This window comes from Ailuropoda melanoleuca, chromosome 4 (genome assembly GCF_002007445.2).
Source record: "Ailuropoda melanoleuca isolate Jingjing chromosome 4, ASM200744v2, whole genome shotgun sequence".
NCBI lineage: Eukaryota > Metazoa > Chordata > Mammalia > Carnivora > Ursidae > Ailuropoda > Ailuropoda melanoleuca.
In genome coordinates, this window is record NC_048221.1 from 109,335,229 (window position 1) to 109,348,877 (window position 13,649).

General features: G+C 39.4%; 1 protein-coding gene across 2 annotated transcripts in view; it reads left to right on the forward strand.

Annotated features, from left to right (window-relative positions):
• Positions 1-13,649, forward strand: part of NPHP1 (nephrocystin 1) — a 58,834-nt gene that overhangs the window by 34,999 nt on the left and 10,186 nt on the right. For both annotated transcript variants that reach the window (XM_019807791.2, XM_011234541.3), the window contains exons 14-16: positions 1,228-1,310; positions 3,531-3,607; positions 4,515-4,614. In XM_019807791.2, coding sequence (XP_019663350.1) covers positions 1,228-1,310; positions 3,531-3,607; positions 4,515-4,614 — 260 coding nt within the window. The remainder of the gene's footprint in view (positions 1-1,227; positions 1,311-3,530; positions 3,608-4,514; positions 4,615-13,649) is intronic.

Below are 13,649 nucleotides of genomic sequence, written 5' to 3' on the forward strand. Positions count from 1 at the left end.
GTATGTCAGTTGAAAGATAAACCTTTCTAATGTATCAGTTAAAGGGAACTTAAAAAAAAAAAGTCTGTATTTACAAGTAAAATAATTGAGGCATTTTTATGTAATAAAATTTTAATCTCTTGAGGAATGGGAATTGTGGTTCTAATTTACATATAGTGCTGCTTTCTGAGTAGCATTTATAATAAAAGTATATTTGTTTATATTTATAGCTTGAGTGAACTCCAGTGCTTTTGAAGAATGAAGATTTGAAAAGGATGAGACTTTGCAGAAAGTGATAAAAGATGTTCAGGGGCATTCCAGGGGTGTTTTACCTCCGTTCTAGAGGGTCAGGGTGTACTTAACCTTGTGGCTGATGGTTCTAATGAAGGGACCTGTCAGAGTGGTAATTTTTATTAGGGGAGCTCTACAAACTTAGATTAACTCATGTCATATGAACAATTGAACCAGTAGGTGTGGGTCTGTGATAGTTATTTATTTATTTTTATTTTATTAAGTCTTTTATTTCAATTCCACATAATTAACAGTGTTGTATTAGTTTCAGGTATACAATATAGTGATTCAGCAGTTCTGTACATTGCTCAGTGCTCTTGATAACTGTGCTCTTAGTCATCTTCACCTGTTTGTCATGATAGTAATTTAAATGTCTCCACATTCTAATAATACCTTGATAGGTGTTGTATATATACTTGGCCTCGAGGTGACCCAGAGAACCAACTGCTATTATATTAATAGTGTTACAGCATCCTTTCATTTCTTTAAGGCAGATGTATCCATATGTGTTATGGGTGGGTAGGGCCCCAGTGGCCCTCAGCAGTTTGACAGTGGATGTAAAGTTCTAACAGATGATTAAAAACTTAAAAATGACTTATTGTGCATTCCATCTCTCATTGAGACAAAGCTGCGTAATCCCGTGTAGTACTGATGTGGTTTAGATCATTCCAAAAATTATTTTCATCATTCAAGAAACAGTAGCAACAGTTGCCACATCATCAGTTTTAAGGGATTTTCAAAAGTATTTTGACAAGACAGGATTTTCACTTTATATACTGCCTTTGCCATCTGGCCTGCAAGGAAAATGGGACCCACTGTGTTTCACTTTATTTTCTTGCAAAGAATTTTTTAGCCGTATAAGCGAATGCTAATTTTGTTCCCTTTAAAGGACTTGGTATGTGCTTTTAAATTTGACTGGTTCAGATATTAAGTTTTGTATGTCTGTTTATTTCCTAGTCAACCGGTGAAAGAGGAGAATTAAGTTGTGGCTGGGTGTTTCTTAAACTTTTCGATGCCAGTGGAATTCCTATTCCAGCAAAGTAAGTTGCCTATATATTCCTTCCAAATGAAAAATTTTGTAGAAATTCGTTATTTAGAGTCTGAACATCTCAGGTTTGCAGAGTGTATATTCTCTTAGCATTTCAAAAACTTGGGAGAGGGCTTTTAGTGTTGATTTTAATATTCTTTGTGGAATGTATATGAATGTATAATGTATATGAAAATGTAATGTATATGAAAACAGTATGCACAGGGTCATCTTAGGAAGAAATGCCACTTATAGAACAGGTATTTTAAAAGATGTTTCCTCAGGGGCGCCTGGGTGGCTCAGTCGTTTGAGCATCTGACTCTTGGTTTTGGCTCAGGTCATGAACTCAGGCTGGTGTGATTGAGCCCTGCATCGGGCTTTGCGCTAAGCATGGAGACTGCTTGGGATTCTCTCTCTCCTCCTCCCTCTGCTCCTCCCCCACCCCGGCTCGCTCACTCACTTTTTGTCTTTCTCTCTCAAAAAAATAAATAACTAAAACAAACAAATAATAAAAGATGTTTACTCTCTGCCGAGCATATTTTTCAGTAATTTTCTATGGTATTAGCACATTTCACAGTGCTGAAACTGAACCTGATTCTCTCCAAAGAGTGGGTGGGAAAGCTAAGTCCAGGGTCCCCAGGTCCTCTGTGACTATACCTTTCTCCTATAGGTGATACACTGAAATCATAGTGGCAGTCACTGTAAATGAATTTAAAACCTAAGACCAGAAGGCAGACTGGTACCAAATATCTGCAGTATATACTTAATGGTCAGATTATTATCCCTAATATAAAACACTCTCAAAAATAAGTAAGAAAAAGACAATCTGAGTTTTTAAATGGGTATACACCAAAAATTTAAGTCTAGGTTATAAACAAGCAATTCACAGAAGAGATACGATGGGCAGTCATCAGGATGGTGATAAGGTCATTCAGGGCTCTGGCCCTGGCTCTGTTTGTGTATCTGTAAGCCAAGTTCCAGGTTCCTTGCCTGCAAGCCCCAATTTCCTATCTTTAAAATGGGAGACTGTAATATTTCTTACCCCTAAGGCTTATTATGAGAATTGATTCAAATAATGCTCCCTGCCTTCTGTGACTTCTGCTTACACCCCAAGGACGGGCACAGCCTCTTTACCACGGGGCAGAGGTCAAAGTCCAGACTCCACTTGTCCTGCTCTGACATCATCTGGCACACCCTCCCAGAGTGTAAAAGTCCAAGCTGCTTATGATTTAAATTTATTTTGTTTTGTTTTTAAGAATGTCTAGGGTTTTCAGCTGTACCTAGCGGGAGGAAACAGGGTGTCTACTCCATCTTTCCAAAAGTGAAGTCACCGCTGTTTTTCGAAATGAGGTAGAAGCCCATGTATTGATACATAAACATCTCCAGTGTATATTATTATGTGGGAAAGCAAGTTGCGGAATAGTGTGTGTGCTGTGGCTCCTCTCTTGTTCACGAAAAACTATTCGTGTGCATATGTAGGCAGGCGTAAGTAAAGTGTTCCCAGAGGTTGCCTCTGAGGAGCAGAGCTAGGGAGGTAATGCAGTGGGATTAAAGAGGGCTTTAATCTTCTACTTACTATACTTAGGTAATGCAACTTTAAAAGAAAATGTGTCAGTTTTGAGATTCAGTGTGTATATATATTTGTGTGCATTTGCATGAAAAAAGTAGGGCAAGGGCCTTACCAGACTAGAGAGGATGGGATGGGAAGGGATGGCGTTTTTTGGGGGGGGAGGAGGGTTGTTTTATTTTGTTGAGGGGTAGAGGGAGAGGGAAAAGCAGACTCCCCACTGAGTGGGGAGCCCAACTCCAGGAGGCTGATCCCAGGACCCTGAGATCATGGCCTGAGCCGAAGGCACACACTTAACTGACTGAGCCACCCAGGCGTCCCTGTTTTATTTTTTACTTATCATTTCTATGCCATTTAAACATTTGAAAAATACATTTAAAAATACATCATTAATACATTCATTAACTTAAGTCATTAAAGTCAAAGCGCTTTAAGGGCATCAATTTTTCTCATTTTAATGGGGAAAAGTGTATTTTCTACGGTTCAAAGTTAAGAAAGAAATTTTATTTACTGAGATAATGCCTCACAGAGGAATCAACAACTTTCATTCTCGTTTAGCAATGAGACAAATAAATGTCTGGGAACGTATCTGTGCTAAAGAATATTTCACTACTGATTTCAGTGTTTCAAAATAGAAACACCAGGGTTTTTGCTCTTCTTCTGTAGAACGTATGAGCTCTTCTTGAATGGTGGCACCCCTTATGAGAAAGGTGTTGAAGTGGACCCTTCGGTATCCAGAAGAGGTACAGCTCTTAGGCATTGCTTTCTCTCCTTTCCTGAAAAAGTACACAGAATATGCATCAGCAAAGAGAGCTATATTCTAATAAGCATAACATTCTTCGTTTGAATTCAGATTTTTAAAAATAAGTCATTTGATAGCAAAATCCTAATCATTTTATCTAAGTGCTTCTTTTCTTGGTAGCACATATAAGACTCTAATGTAGGAAATCAGAAAACACGAGGACCATTCATTAATGCCTTCTCCTTGAACACCGGGCTGATGCTTGTGACCACCACAGAGTTAATGAAACAAACTAATTGCCAGGTTGCCTGTTGCTGGGTTAAAGGACGCAGACATTTCAAATTGTGGTATACATGCCGAGTTGCCTTCCACAAATATTGAGCAGCTTTTAATATATTCATTGATGAGGCGCTGTGCTAGATAATGGGAAAATGGAGAGTAAGACAGATACTATCCTTGCCGCACAGAGCTCAGCTCCTGGCAGATTTGAAACTCTCCTTGTTTCCTGACTTAGTCCACATAGTGTTGCTGCTGCCTTGGCGATGCCAGTCCCACCTTCTTGGAACAGGAAAGGGCTTGGGACCTGGGAAGCAGTGGGATCTACCTGGAATCAGGCATGTTTTAGACTGGCTTTTTCCCTTTATAAAATCTGGCAGCAGTGCTGTCGAAGCTTCTGATGCAGTAGCGGCTCCAGGGGACAGTCGGTTGGTTACCCTTGGCCAGGCCGGTAGGCTTTAATGCCATGCTTTATCTCTGTATCAGCTTGTTTAGGGTATGTGAGAGACTCCTGCTTTTCATACAAGTATTATTTTTACTCCAAATCATTGTTTTATTGTAAAAAGTACTTTATTATACTCAATGTCTCAAGCACTTCAAGTTTTGACCTTTTTTAAATTTTTTTTTTAAAGCACACGGGAGTGTTTTCCATCAGATGATGACAATGAGAAGGCAGCCTCAACTCCTAGTAAAACTGAGGTCTTTGAACAGAAGATCAAGAGACTTGCTGAGGTTGGTACCCCCTTACCTGGCCAGTGAACTTGAGGCCCTTCAGCATTTGTAGACCATCTCTGCTTTTGGCTTCTCCTCCTGTTTGATTATCTTTTGTCAGTTAGTTTTTTCCTCATTAATTTGTCTGCCAAGGATCAGGAGGGAAATGGAATGGTAGGAAAATCCAAATCAGCCTACTCTTTTGTTTACTAATTAGCTCGAGTGATACAGTCGGTCAGAAATAGTAGAGAAACTTGGCTAAATCTGGCTTGCCATCCATGATCCTATCATCAGGAAATTTTTTAAATATCAGGTTAGTTGAGGTATAATTTACATACAAGAAACTTCCCTTTCTCGGTTTACAGTTCTCTGAGTCTTGACCAGTGTATACAGTCGTGTAACTACCACCGCAACCAAGATGGAGAAAATTCCCATCACTCTAAACAGCTGTCTCCTTTGTGGTCAGCTCCCCAGCCTCAGGTCAGGCAGCCACTCATCTGTCTTCTTTCCCACACTGTGTTTTTTGTTTTTCATTTTTTAGTTTCAGAGGTAGAGTTTAGTGATTCATCACTTGCATTTAACACCCAGTGCTCATCACATCACTTGCCCTCCTTAATGTCTATCACCCAGTTACCACATCCCCCCACCGACCTCCCTTCCAGCAACCCTCAGTTTGTTTCCTGTAGTTAAGAGCCTCTCATGATTTGTCTCCCTCTCTGATTTTGTCTTATTTTATTTTTCCCTCCCTTCCCCTATGATCCTCTGTTTTGTTTCCTAATTTCCACATATGAGTGAGATCATATGATAATTGTCTCTCTCTGATTGACTTATTTCACTTCGCATAATACCCTCTAGTTCTATTCATGTTGTTGCAAATGGTGAGATTTCATTTTTTGATGGCTGAGTAATATTCCATTGTATATATATACCAAATCTTCTTTATCCATTCAACTGTTGATGGACAGCTGGGCTCTCTCCATAGTTTGGCTATTGTGGACATTGCTGCTATAAACATCAGGGTGCAGGCGCCCCTTCAAATCAGCATTTTTTTGGGGCGCCTGGGTGGCACAGCGGTTAAGCGTCTGCCTTCGGCTCAGGGCATGATCCCGGCGTTATGGGATCGAGCCCCACATCAGGCTCTTCTGCTATGAGCCTGCTTCTTCCTCTCCCACTCCCCTGCTTGTGTTCCCTCTCTCTCTGGCTGTCTCTATCTCTGTCGAATAAATAAAAAATAAAATCTTTAAAAAAAAAAAATCAGCATTTTTTAACCTTTGGATAAATTCCAGTAGTGCAATTGCTGGGTCATATGATAGTTCTACTTTTAACTTTTGAGGAACCTCCATACTGTTTTCCATAATGGCCTCACAGTTTTCATTCCCACCAACAACGCAAAAGGGTTCCCCTTTCTCTGCACCCTCACCAACATCTATCATTTCCTGACTTGTTACTTTTAGCCATTCTGACCCATGTGAGGTGATATCTCATTGTTGTTTTGATTTGTATTTCTCTGATTCTGAGTGATGTTGAAAATTTTTTCATGTGTCTGTTGGCCATTTGTATTCCCAGCAGTTTGCCTTTTCCCCAGTGTCCTACCAATGGAGTCACACAGTATGTAGCCTACTGAGTCTGGCTTCCTTCACCCAATGAACTGCTGCATTTGAGAGTCAACCATGCCATTGCATGTAGTAGAAGTTGTTCTTTTTCGTACTAAATAGTATTTCATTTGATGGATATACCATAATGCATTTATCCATTCACTAACTGATAGACATCTGGGTTGTTTCTAAGTTTGGGCAATTATGAATAAAGCTGCTCTAAATATTTGCATGCAAGTTTTTTGTGTGTGGCCATATGACTTTATTTCTCAGAGGTATAAATACCTCAGAGAGGGATTGCTGGGTCATCTGGTGTCCTTCTAATTTTATAAGAAGCTGCCAAACTCTTTTCCAAAATGACTGTAGCATTGTATGAAAGTTCCAATTAGTCATATTCTTGGTATTATCTTTTTTTTTTTTTTGGCCATTTTAATAAGTGAGTAATGATATCTCATGGTGGTTTTACTTTGCATTTTCTTCAGGGAGCTTTTTTAAATTTATTTTACTTTTTAGTTAATTTTCTTTTATTGATTTATAGAGCTCTTTCTAGATTTTTTATTCCAGTATAATTAACATATAGTGTTATATTCATTTCAGGTGTACAATATAGTGATTTAACAATTCCATACATTCCATACATCACAATAAATGTACTCTTAATCCCCTTCACCTAGTTCAAGGACCTTTTACACAAATAGGTTCCCAGATCTATCACCTTCCAACTCAGTAACCTCTTGGACAAATCATCTAACTATCTTTCTCAGGATTCCAATGTCTACATCTTTTAAATGGGCATAATAATATCAACCCCATGAAGCTATAATGAGGTTTAATGAAAAGAAAGTGTATGAAACACCTAGATTCTTTTTTTATAGTATGTGGTACAGAGTAAAACACAATAAGTGTTAGCTATAAATATTTACTATTATTATCATATGTATAGATAAATGCAAATATAATTCCAGGTCCACGGTGCCATATGTCGTAATATTTGGTTAAATGAAGATGTGCTGTGTGGTTGGTAAGATGAGGAGAGATTTGAAACAGGCTTTGAAAGATGGGAGAGATGTGCACATGTGAAGACAGGAAGCCGTGGAGAGAAGGAACCCAACGCAGAGGGCATATGGTGGACAAGAGGGGTGGAAGGAAAGAGCAAGGCCTGGGAACAGAAACTGGTGAAGTTGACCTGCCCCACCACAACTTGTTTCTTGCTTGCTGATTACCAAGAAACAGAGTAAGAGATGAAAACTTGGCATAGCCTCCTGAATTGTTGCTTTATTTTCTTTTTTTTTTTTTTTTAGATTTTATTTATTTGACAGAGAGAGCCACAGGGAGAGAGGGAACACAAGCAGAGGGAGAGGGGAAGCAGACTTCCCGCTGAGTAGGGAGCCCGATGTGGGGCTTGATCCCAGGACCCTGGGATCATGACCTGAGCTGAAGGCAGATGCTTAATGACTGAGCCACCCAGCCACCCCTGAATTGTTGCTTTTTTCATTCTGGATCATGCCCTTAGTTTAAATATTCCTTGTTCTTATATCTGATATTGAAATGTGTTTCATAATTCTAGTATTAACAATTAAATCTTTCAGGGCACCTGGGTGACTCAGTCAGTTAAGCATGACTACTTGGTCAGTTAAGCATCTGCCTTTGGCTCAGGTCATGATCCCAGAGTCCCGGGATTGAGCCCTGCGTCGGGCTCCCTGCTTGGTGGGGAGTCTGGTTGTCCCTCTCCCACTCCCCCTGCTTGTGTTCCCTCTCTCTCTTTCTCTGTCAAATAAATAAATAAAATCTTTTAAAAAGTAAATCTTTCAATAACCATTAATAATGTGTTCATGAATATTATTCATTTTCTTGACTGCCCCCCCCGGGTGTTTATAGCACTTGTAAATTCCCTTTTTTGGCCAGTCTTTCCTTGGAAAATTGTTATTTTTTCAAGGTTAAAAAAAAAAAAGGACAGTAGCAGTCTTTGTGAAAGAAAAGCCAAAATCCTGTTTGGCTTCATTCTTCCTGCTTCTTCAGCCTCCCACTCCTCATCTCATTGGTAAGCCTCCAAGAGTCTCCAAGTACTCCCAGGTGTTCAAGTACAGCTCTTAATAGTGTTGGTTTGGCCCCAGATACTGTTTCCAAGATACTTTTTACAATCTAGAGATCAGATTTGACTGGGCAGTACAGAGGTCAGGTAGGCAGGCCCATGCTTCCAAAGCAGTGAGTGTTCTGTATGCTGGTTCTCAGAGAAAGGTCCTGAGTTCTTGCCCTCCAGACCTCAACAGCACATACTAGGCACCTGAAAGATGTTTGCTAAATAATTTCAAGGTAGAATTCTTCCTGCTAGGTAAAAGTGTACTTCTTAGGACCTCTGCTCTGCCTCCTGCTGTCCCTGAAGTCCCCCCACCTTATCTTGGTATGTATTCTTCTCTCCTCCTAGAGCCCAGAGGGGCACCTGAGCATTGCCACTCTACTTTGCATGATCCAGAAATGTGTATGCCTGGTAGTGTCAAGTGTGGGTTGGGGCAACTCTCTGGTACAGCCTAGGCTCAGGCTGGCTCTCACAGACACCAGGCCATGGGCACAGAGAATCCAGAGGCCCATGCCTCACTGCAGAGCCCATGGGCTGTGATGTGAGGGCTGTGCTATAGGTCCAGGGGGAGAGGCTAGGTACCAGCATGGGTGCTTTTGGTCATCTCTGCCCTGCGCCTGCATACCGTGGAGGTGGAGACTGAGGCAGGACTGATCCATCTCAGTCCCCTCTCTGCCCCTGACTGCCACCTTCAAGTGGATGGGAGGAAGGCAAATAATGATACCAACAGCCCTCCTCTTCTCCTTCAAAAGTACATCCCACCTCTCTCCCCACCCTCCCTTGCTTAAGAACTCCACCTTTGTTTGGCCAGATTCCTCTGCTTAAAGAAGAAAAGACAGAGGCTTTTAACATTATGCCAAGCAAGATACAACAGTGCGCACAGACACAAGGGTGGGAAGCCCAGTGAGAGTTTGCCTTCCCGCCCATTTTTCCCCAGTGCCCCTGCTAGTTGGCTTCATACAGCCCTCTCACCAGCCAGCAATCTTACGTGTGTGCGTACCTTTGGATGTCTGGAGACCCGCAAAAATGCAAATTAACCAATGAAGATTTGTCTCCTTTCCAAAGAAGCAGCACCAGAATCCTGCCCATGGGACTCCTTTTATGGAGATGGTTGTAATCATGGTGGCCCTGTCAGCGTGAGATGAAAGAGGGAGCAAAGAGATCCTTCAGTTTCACTGAGACTTGCCATTCTAATTTTGGAGTTATTTTTCAATGGGGTTTTTACCCTGATGTGATTTGGCCAAAGGCATGTTTTTAAGCCCCTGATGAGGGCAAGCTCTGAATTTCGACCCAGACTCCCAGTGCATGAGTTCAGAATCCCAAGAAATACTGGTCTATAGAAGTAGGCTGTGTGCATGTGTATAAATGTGCTATAAACTTGTTTGTCTTTGCCTTTTTGAGGTCTCTGATCTTTTTTTTCTCTTTCACTTCCATTGTATTGTTTCTAAAAATAAATGAGGTAATCGTGTTACCAGCCTAGGGCCCATGATTACATCCATTGCACTTCCGCCATCAGAGTTTGCTGGGGAATCTGTGAGATTACAAAGAAACACAGTTTTACTTCTTCAGCTTAGCCAACCTCCGTAGCCCAGAGCTTTCTGGTCATCTTGGGTTTGGGAAAATCAGAGAATTTCCCTAAAGAAAACTAATAAAGTGCAGCAGGGCTGCCTCATGTTGTGGGGAAGCGCCAGAAGGAAAGGAGTGCCCACACTGTGGGAGGAACGAAGGCCTCTACCACAGGCTGGCAGCGAGGCCAGCCAGACAGAGCAGGCGGGTCTGTGAGAGGAGAGGGAAAAATGGAAGGAAGGTTCCACCCCTTCCTCTAGCAAAGTCACTGGCTGTTCTTCAGCATGAGCCATGGTTTGGGCATGCAGCCGAAACACTGCCCAAATGGGCCACAGACCAGAGGACAGGATGTGGAACAAGCCTTAGGAATATCAGCTGAACACTGAGCAGGCATGTGGTGACATCAGGCAGCTTAACTGATCCGCCACAACCAGTCTTTGAAATCCAGGTCGAACACAAGACCAGCATCGTAGCAGCGGTGGAAAATAACAATTTCTAACTTTGTGTGCCTGATGCCCTGTATGCATGTCAGAGAACCTGTCTTGCATTTTATGTATGTTTCTAAAAATGCCGGGGTTAGGAAGTGGTCAAGGATACTTACTAAATTCCATAAAGCTACCCCTCGGGAACCCATTGCCCCTGCACCGCCATAGGGATCATATTCGTTCTGTTCTCTTCCAACAGGCTGGAAGCCTGAACGTCACCTCTGTGACTAGTGTTCCCTTCTAAAATACTTATTCTAGAAATTAAAATAAAGGATTAATTTACAAAAGTTGAAGTCTCTTTTTTTAACTTTTGATGGTTTTTCTTAGCCCAAAAGTATTTTCCTCCTTAATAACAAGACATGGTTTGCAAGGTTTTCAAGATTTCCTGTGTAGTCATTCTTTATGCTTAATAACAGAGTTCACATATTTCTAAAAATAGTATTTAGAAAATGTATATTTAGAATGATTCAAGACATTTTCTTGAATATCTTCTAACGTTAGCTCTTGTGCTCAGTATATTCCCAGTAGGCACTTATTATGTGTCATGTGTCAGGATTTTAAAACACTCACTTGTCGTGTTTCCAGATTATCATTTTTGAAATAATATTGAAATTTTGTTTCTATTTTTATAAGTATTTTCTTCTTTTTGATGTTATTGTGTATGGAATTGGTTTTAATTTTGTTTTCAAATTGTTTATTATTAGTGTATGGAAACATGACTAATTTTTGTATGCTGATTTTATATCCTACAGCTTTGCTGAATTTGTTTATTTGAACAGTTTTTTTGTGGGATCTTTAGGGTTTTGTACATATAAGACCATGTTTTCTGTGAGCAGAGATAATTTTTCTTCTTCTTTTCCAATTTGGATGCCTTTTGGTCCTCTTTCTTGCCTCGGGCTGTGGCTAGGACTCTACTATGTTGAGTAAAAGTGGTGAAAACAGGCATCCTTGTGTTGTTTCTGATCTTAATGGAAAAATCTTATGGTCTTTCACCATTGAATATGATGTTAGCTGTGGGATTTTCACAAATGGCCTTTATTATGTGGAAGTAGTTTTCTTCTATTCCTAGGATTGTTGAGTGCTTTTATTATGAAAAGGTATGGAATTTTGTCAAATTCTTTTTCAGCATCAGTTGAGAAGATCACTTGGGTTTTTTCCTTCATTCTGTTAATGTAGTGTATCACACTGATTGATTTTTTAATGTTGAACCATCCTTGCATTCCAGGAATCGATTCCACTTGTTCATAGTGTGTATAAACCAGTGAAGCCATCTGGTTCTGGGGTTTTATTCATTGGGAGGTCTTTGATTACTGATTCAATCTCCTTACTAGTTATAAATCTATTCAGATTTTCTATTTATTCCTGATTCGGCCTTGGTAGGTTTTGTGTTTCTAGGAATTTGTCCATTTCGTCTAGATTATCCAACTTGTGGATATATAATTATTCATAGTACTGCCTTACAATCCTTTTTTATTTTTGTAAAATCAGTAGTAACATCTCTTCATTTCTGATTTTATAACTTGAATCTTCTTTTTTTCTTAGTCCTCTAGCTAAAGGTGTCGATTTTGTTGATCTTTGCAAAGAAACAATCCTTGTTTTCATTGATTTTCTCTGTTGTTTTCTGTTCTGTTTTGTTCATCTCTGCACTAATCTTTATTATTTCTTTCCTTTTGCTACATTTAGGTTTCATTTGTTTTTTGTCTTTCCTAGTTCCTTAAGGTTTAAAGTTAGGGGGTTGATTTGAGATCTTTCTTTTTTATTAATGTAAGCATTTTAAGCTATAAACTTTCCCTCTTAGCACTGCTTTCACTGCATCTCATAAGTTTTGTTATGTTTGCTTTCATTTTATTTGTCTCAAGATATTTTCTAGTTTTCCTTGTGAATTCTTCTTTGAGCCATTGATTACGTAAAAGTGTGATGTTTAATCGCCACATATTTGGAATTTTCTAGTTTTCCTTCTGCTGTTGATTTCTAATTTCATTCCATTGTGATCAGAAAAGATACTTTGTATGATTTTAATCTTTTAAATTATTAAGACTGGTGTTGTAGGCTAACATATGTAGCCTAACAGCCTAACATTAAGACTGGTGTTGTAGCCTGTCCTGGAGAATGTCCCATGTACACATGAGAAAAATGTGTATTCTGCTATTACTGAGCAAAGTGTTCTGTATATGTTTTAGTTACAGTTGGTCTACAATGTTGTCTTCTATTTCCTTATAGATCTTTTGTCTGGTTGTTCTTTATTGAAAGTGGTGTATTAGAGTCTCTTACTCTGATTGTAGATCTGTGTATTTCTCTCCTCAGTTTTGTTGATGTCTGCTTCCTATATTTAAGAGCTCTAATATTTGTTGTATATGTTATAATTTTTGTATCTTCTTGGTGCATTGACCCTTTTATCATCATATAATATCCTTCTTTGTCTCTTTTAACAGTTTTTTTTTTTTACTTAAAGTCTATTTTGTCTGATATTATTATAGCCACCCTGCCCTCTTCTATTTACTATTTGCATGGAGTGTCTTTGTCTATCCTTTCATTTTCAACCCATGAGTGTCCATAGATCTAAAGTCAGCTTCTTGTAGATAGAATATAGTTAGATCCTGTTTTTCTGTTCATTCTGCCAATCTGTGTCATTTGATTGGGGAGTTTAATCCATTTATGTTTAAAGTAATCACTGATAGGGAACAACTTAGTATTGCCATTTTGTTATTTGTTTTTTTGTACATCTTCTGGAGGAACTCTGGGGCACTGTGCCTCATTTCCTCCCTTAATGCCTTCCTTCGTGTTTAATTAATTTTTTTGTAGTGACACATTTTTATTCCTTTTTCATTTTCTTTGTCTATATTCAATAGATTTTTTTTTCTTTGTGGTTATTATGGGGAATTACATTAACATCTTTAAGTTATAACAGTCTATTTTAAACGGATACCAACTTACCATCAATATTGAAAATTTCTTTGGTTTTTGAGCTCCTACTATGGACCAGGCATTACATTAAGCACTTCACACTTAACTCAATTTAATCCTTTTAGTAAGCCTCTGAAATGGAGGTATTACTACCTGCATTCTACAAATGAGGAAACCAAAACACAAGGACAATAATTAATTAACCCAAAACCACAATAGCTAGGAATTCAGTCCAGGTCTGCTGCACCCTCCCAAGTTCCACCTGGCACCATGAATAGTCTGAACTCCTGTTTCCTCTTCATTCATCCAGTCAGGAGGGGTGGCCACATGGCTTTGTCAAAACTTATAGCTGACTAGTCCCTTTCTCCCCTAAACACTTAATTGATGACTTTTCTTTTTTTTTTTAACATTTAACATGGGTGTATATGC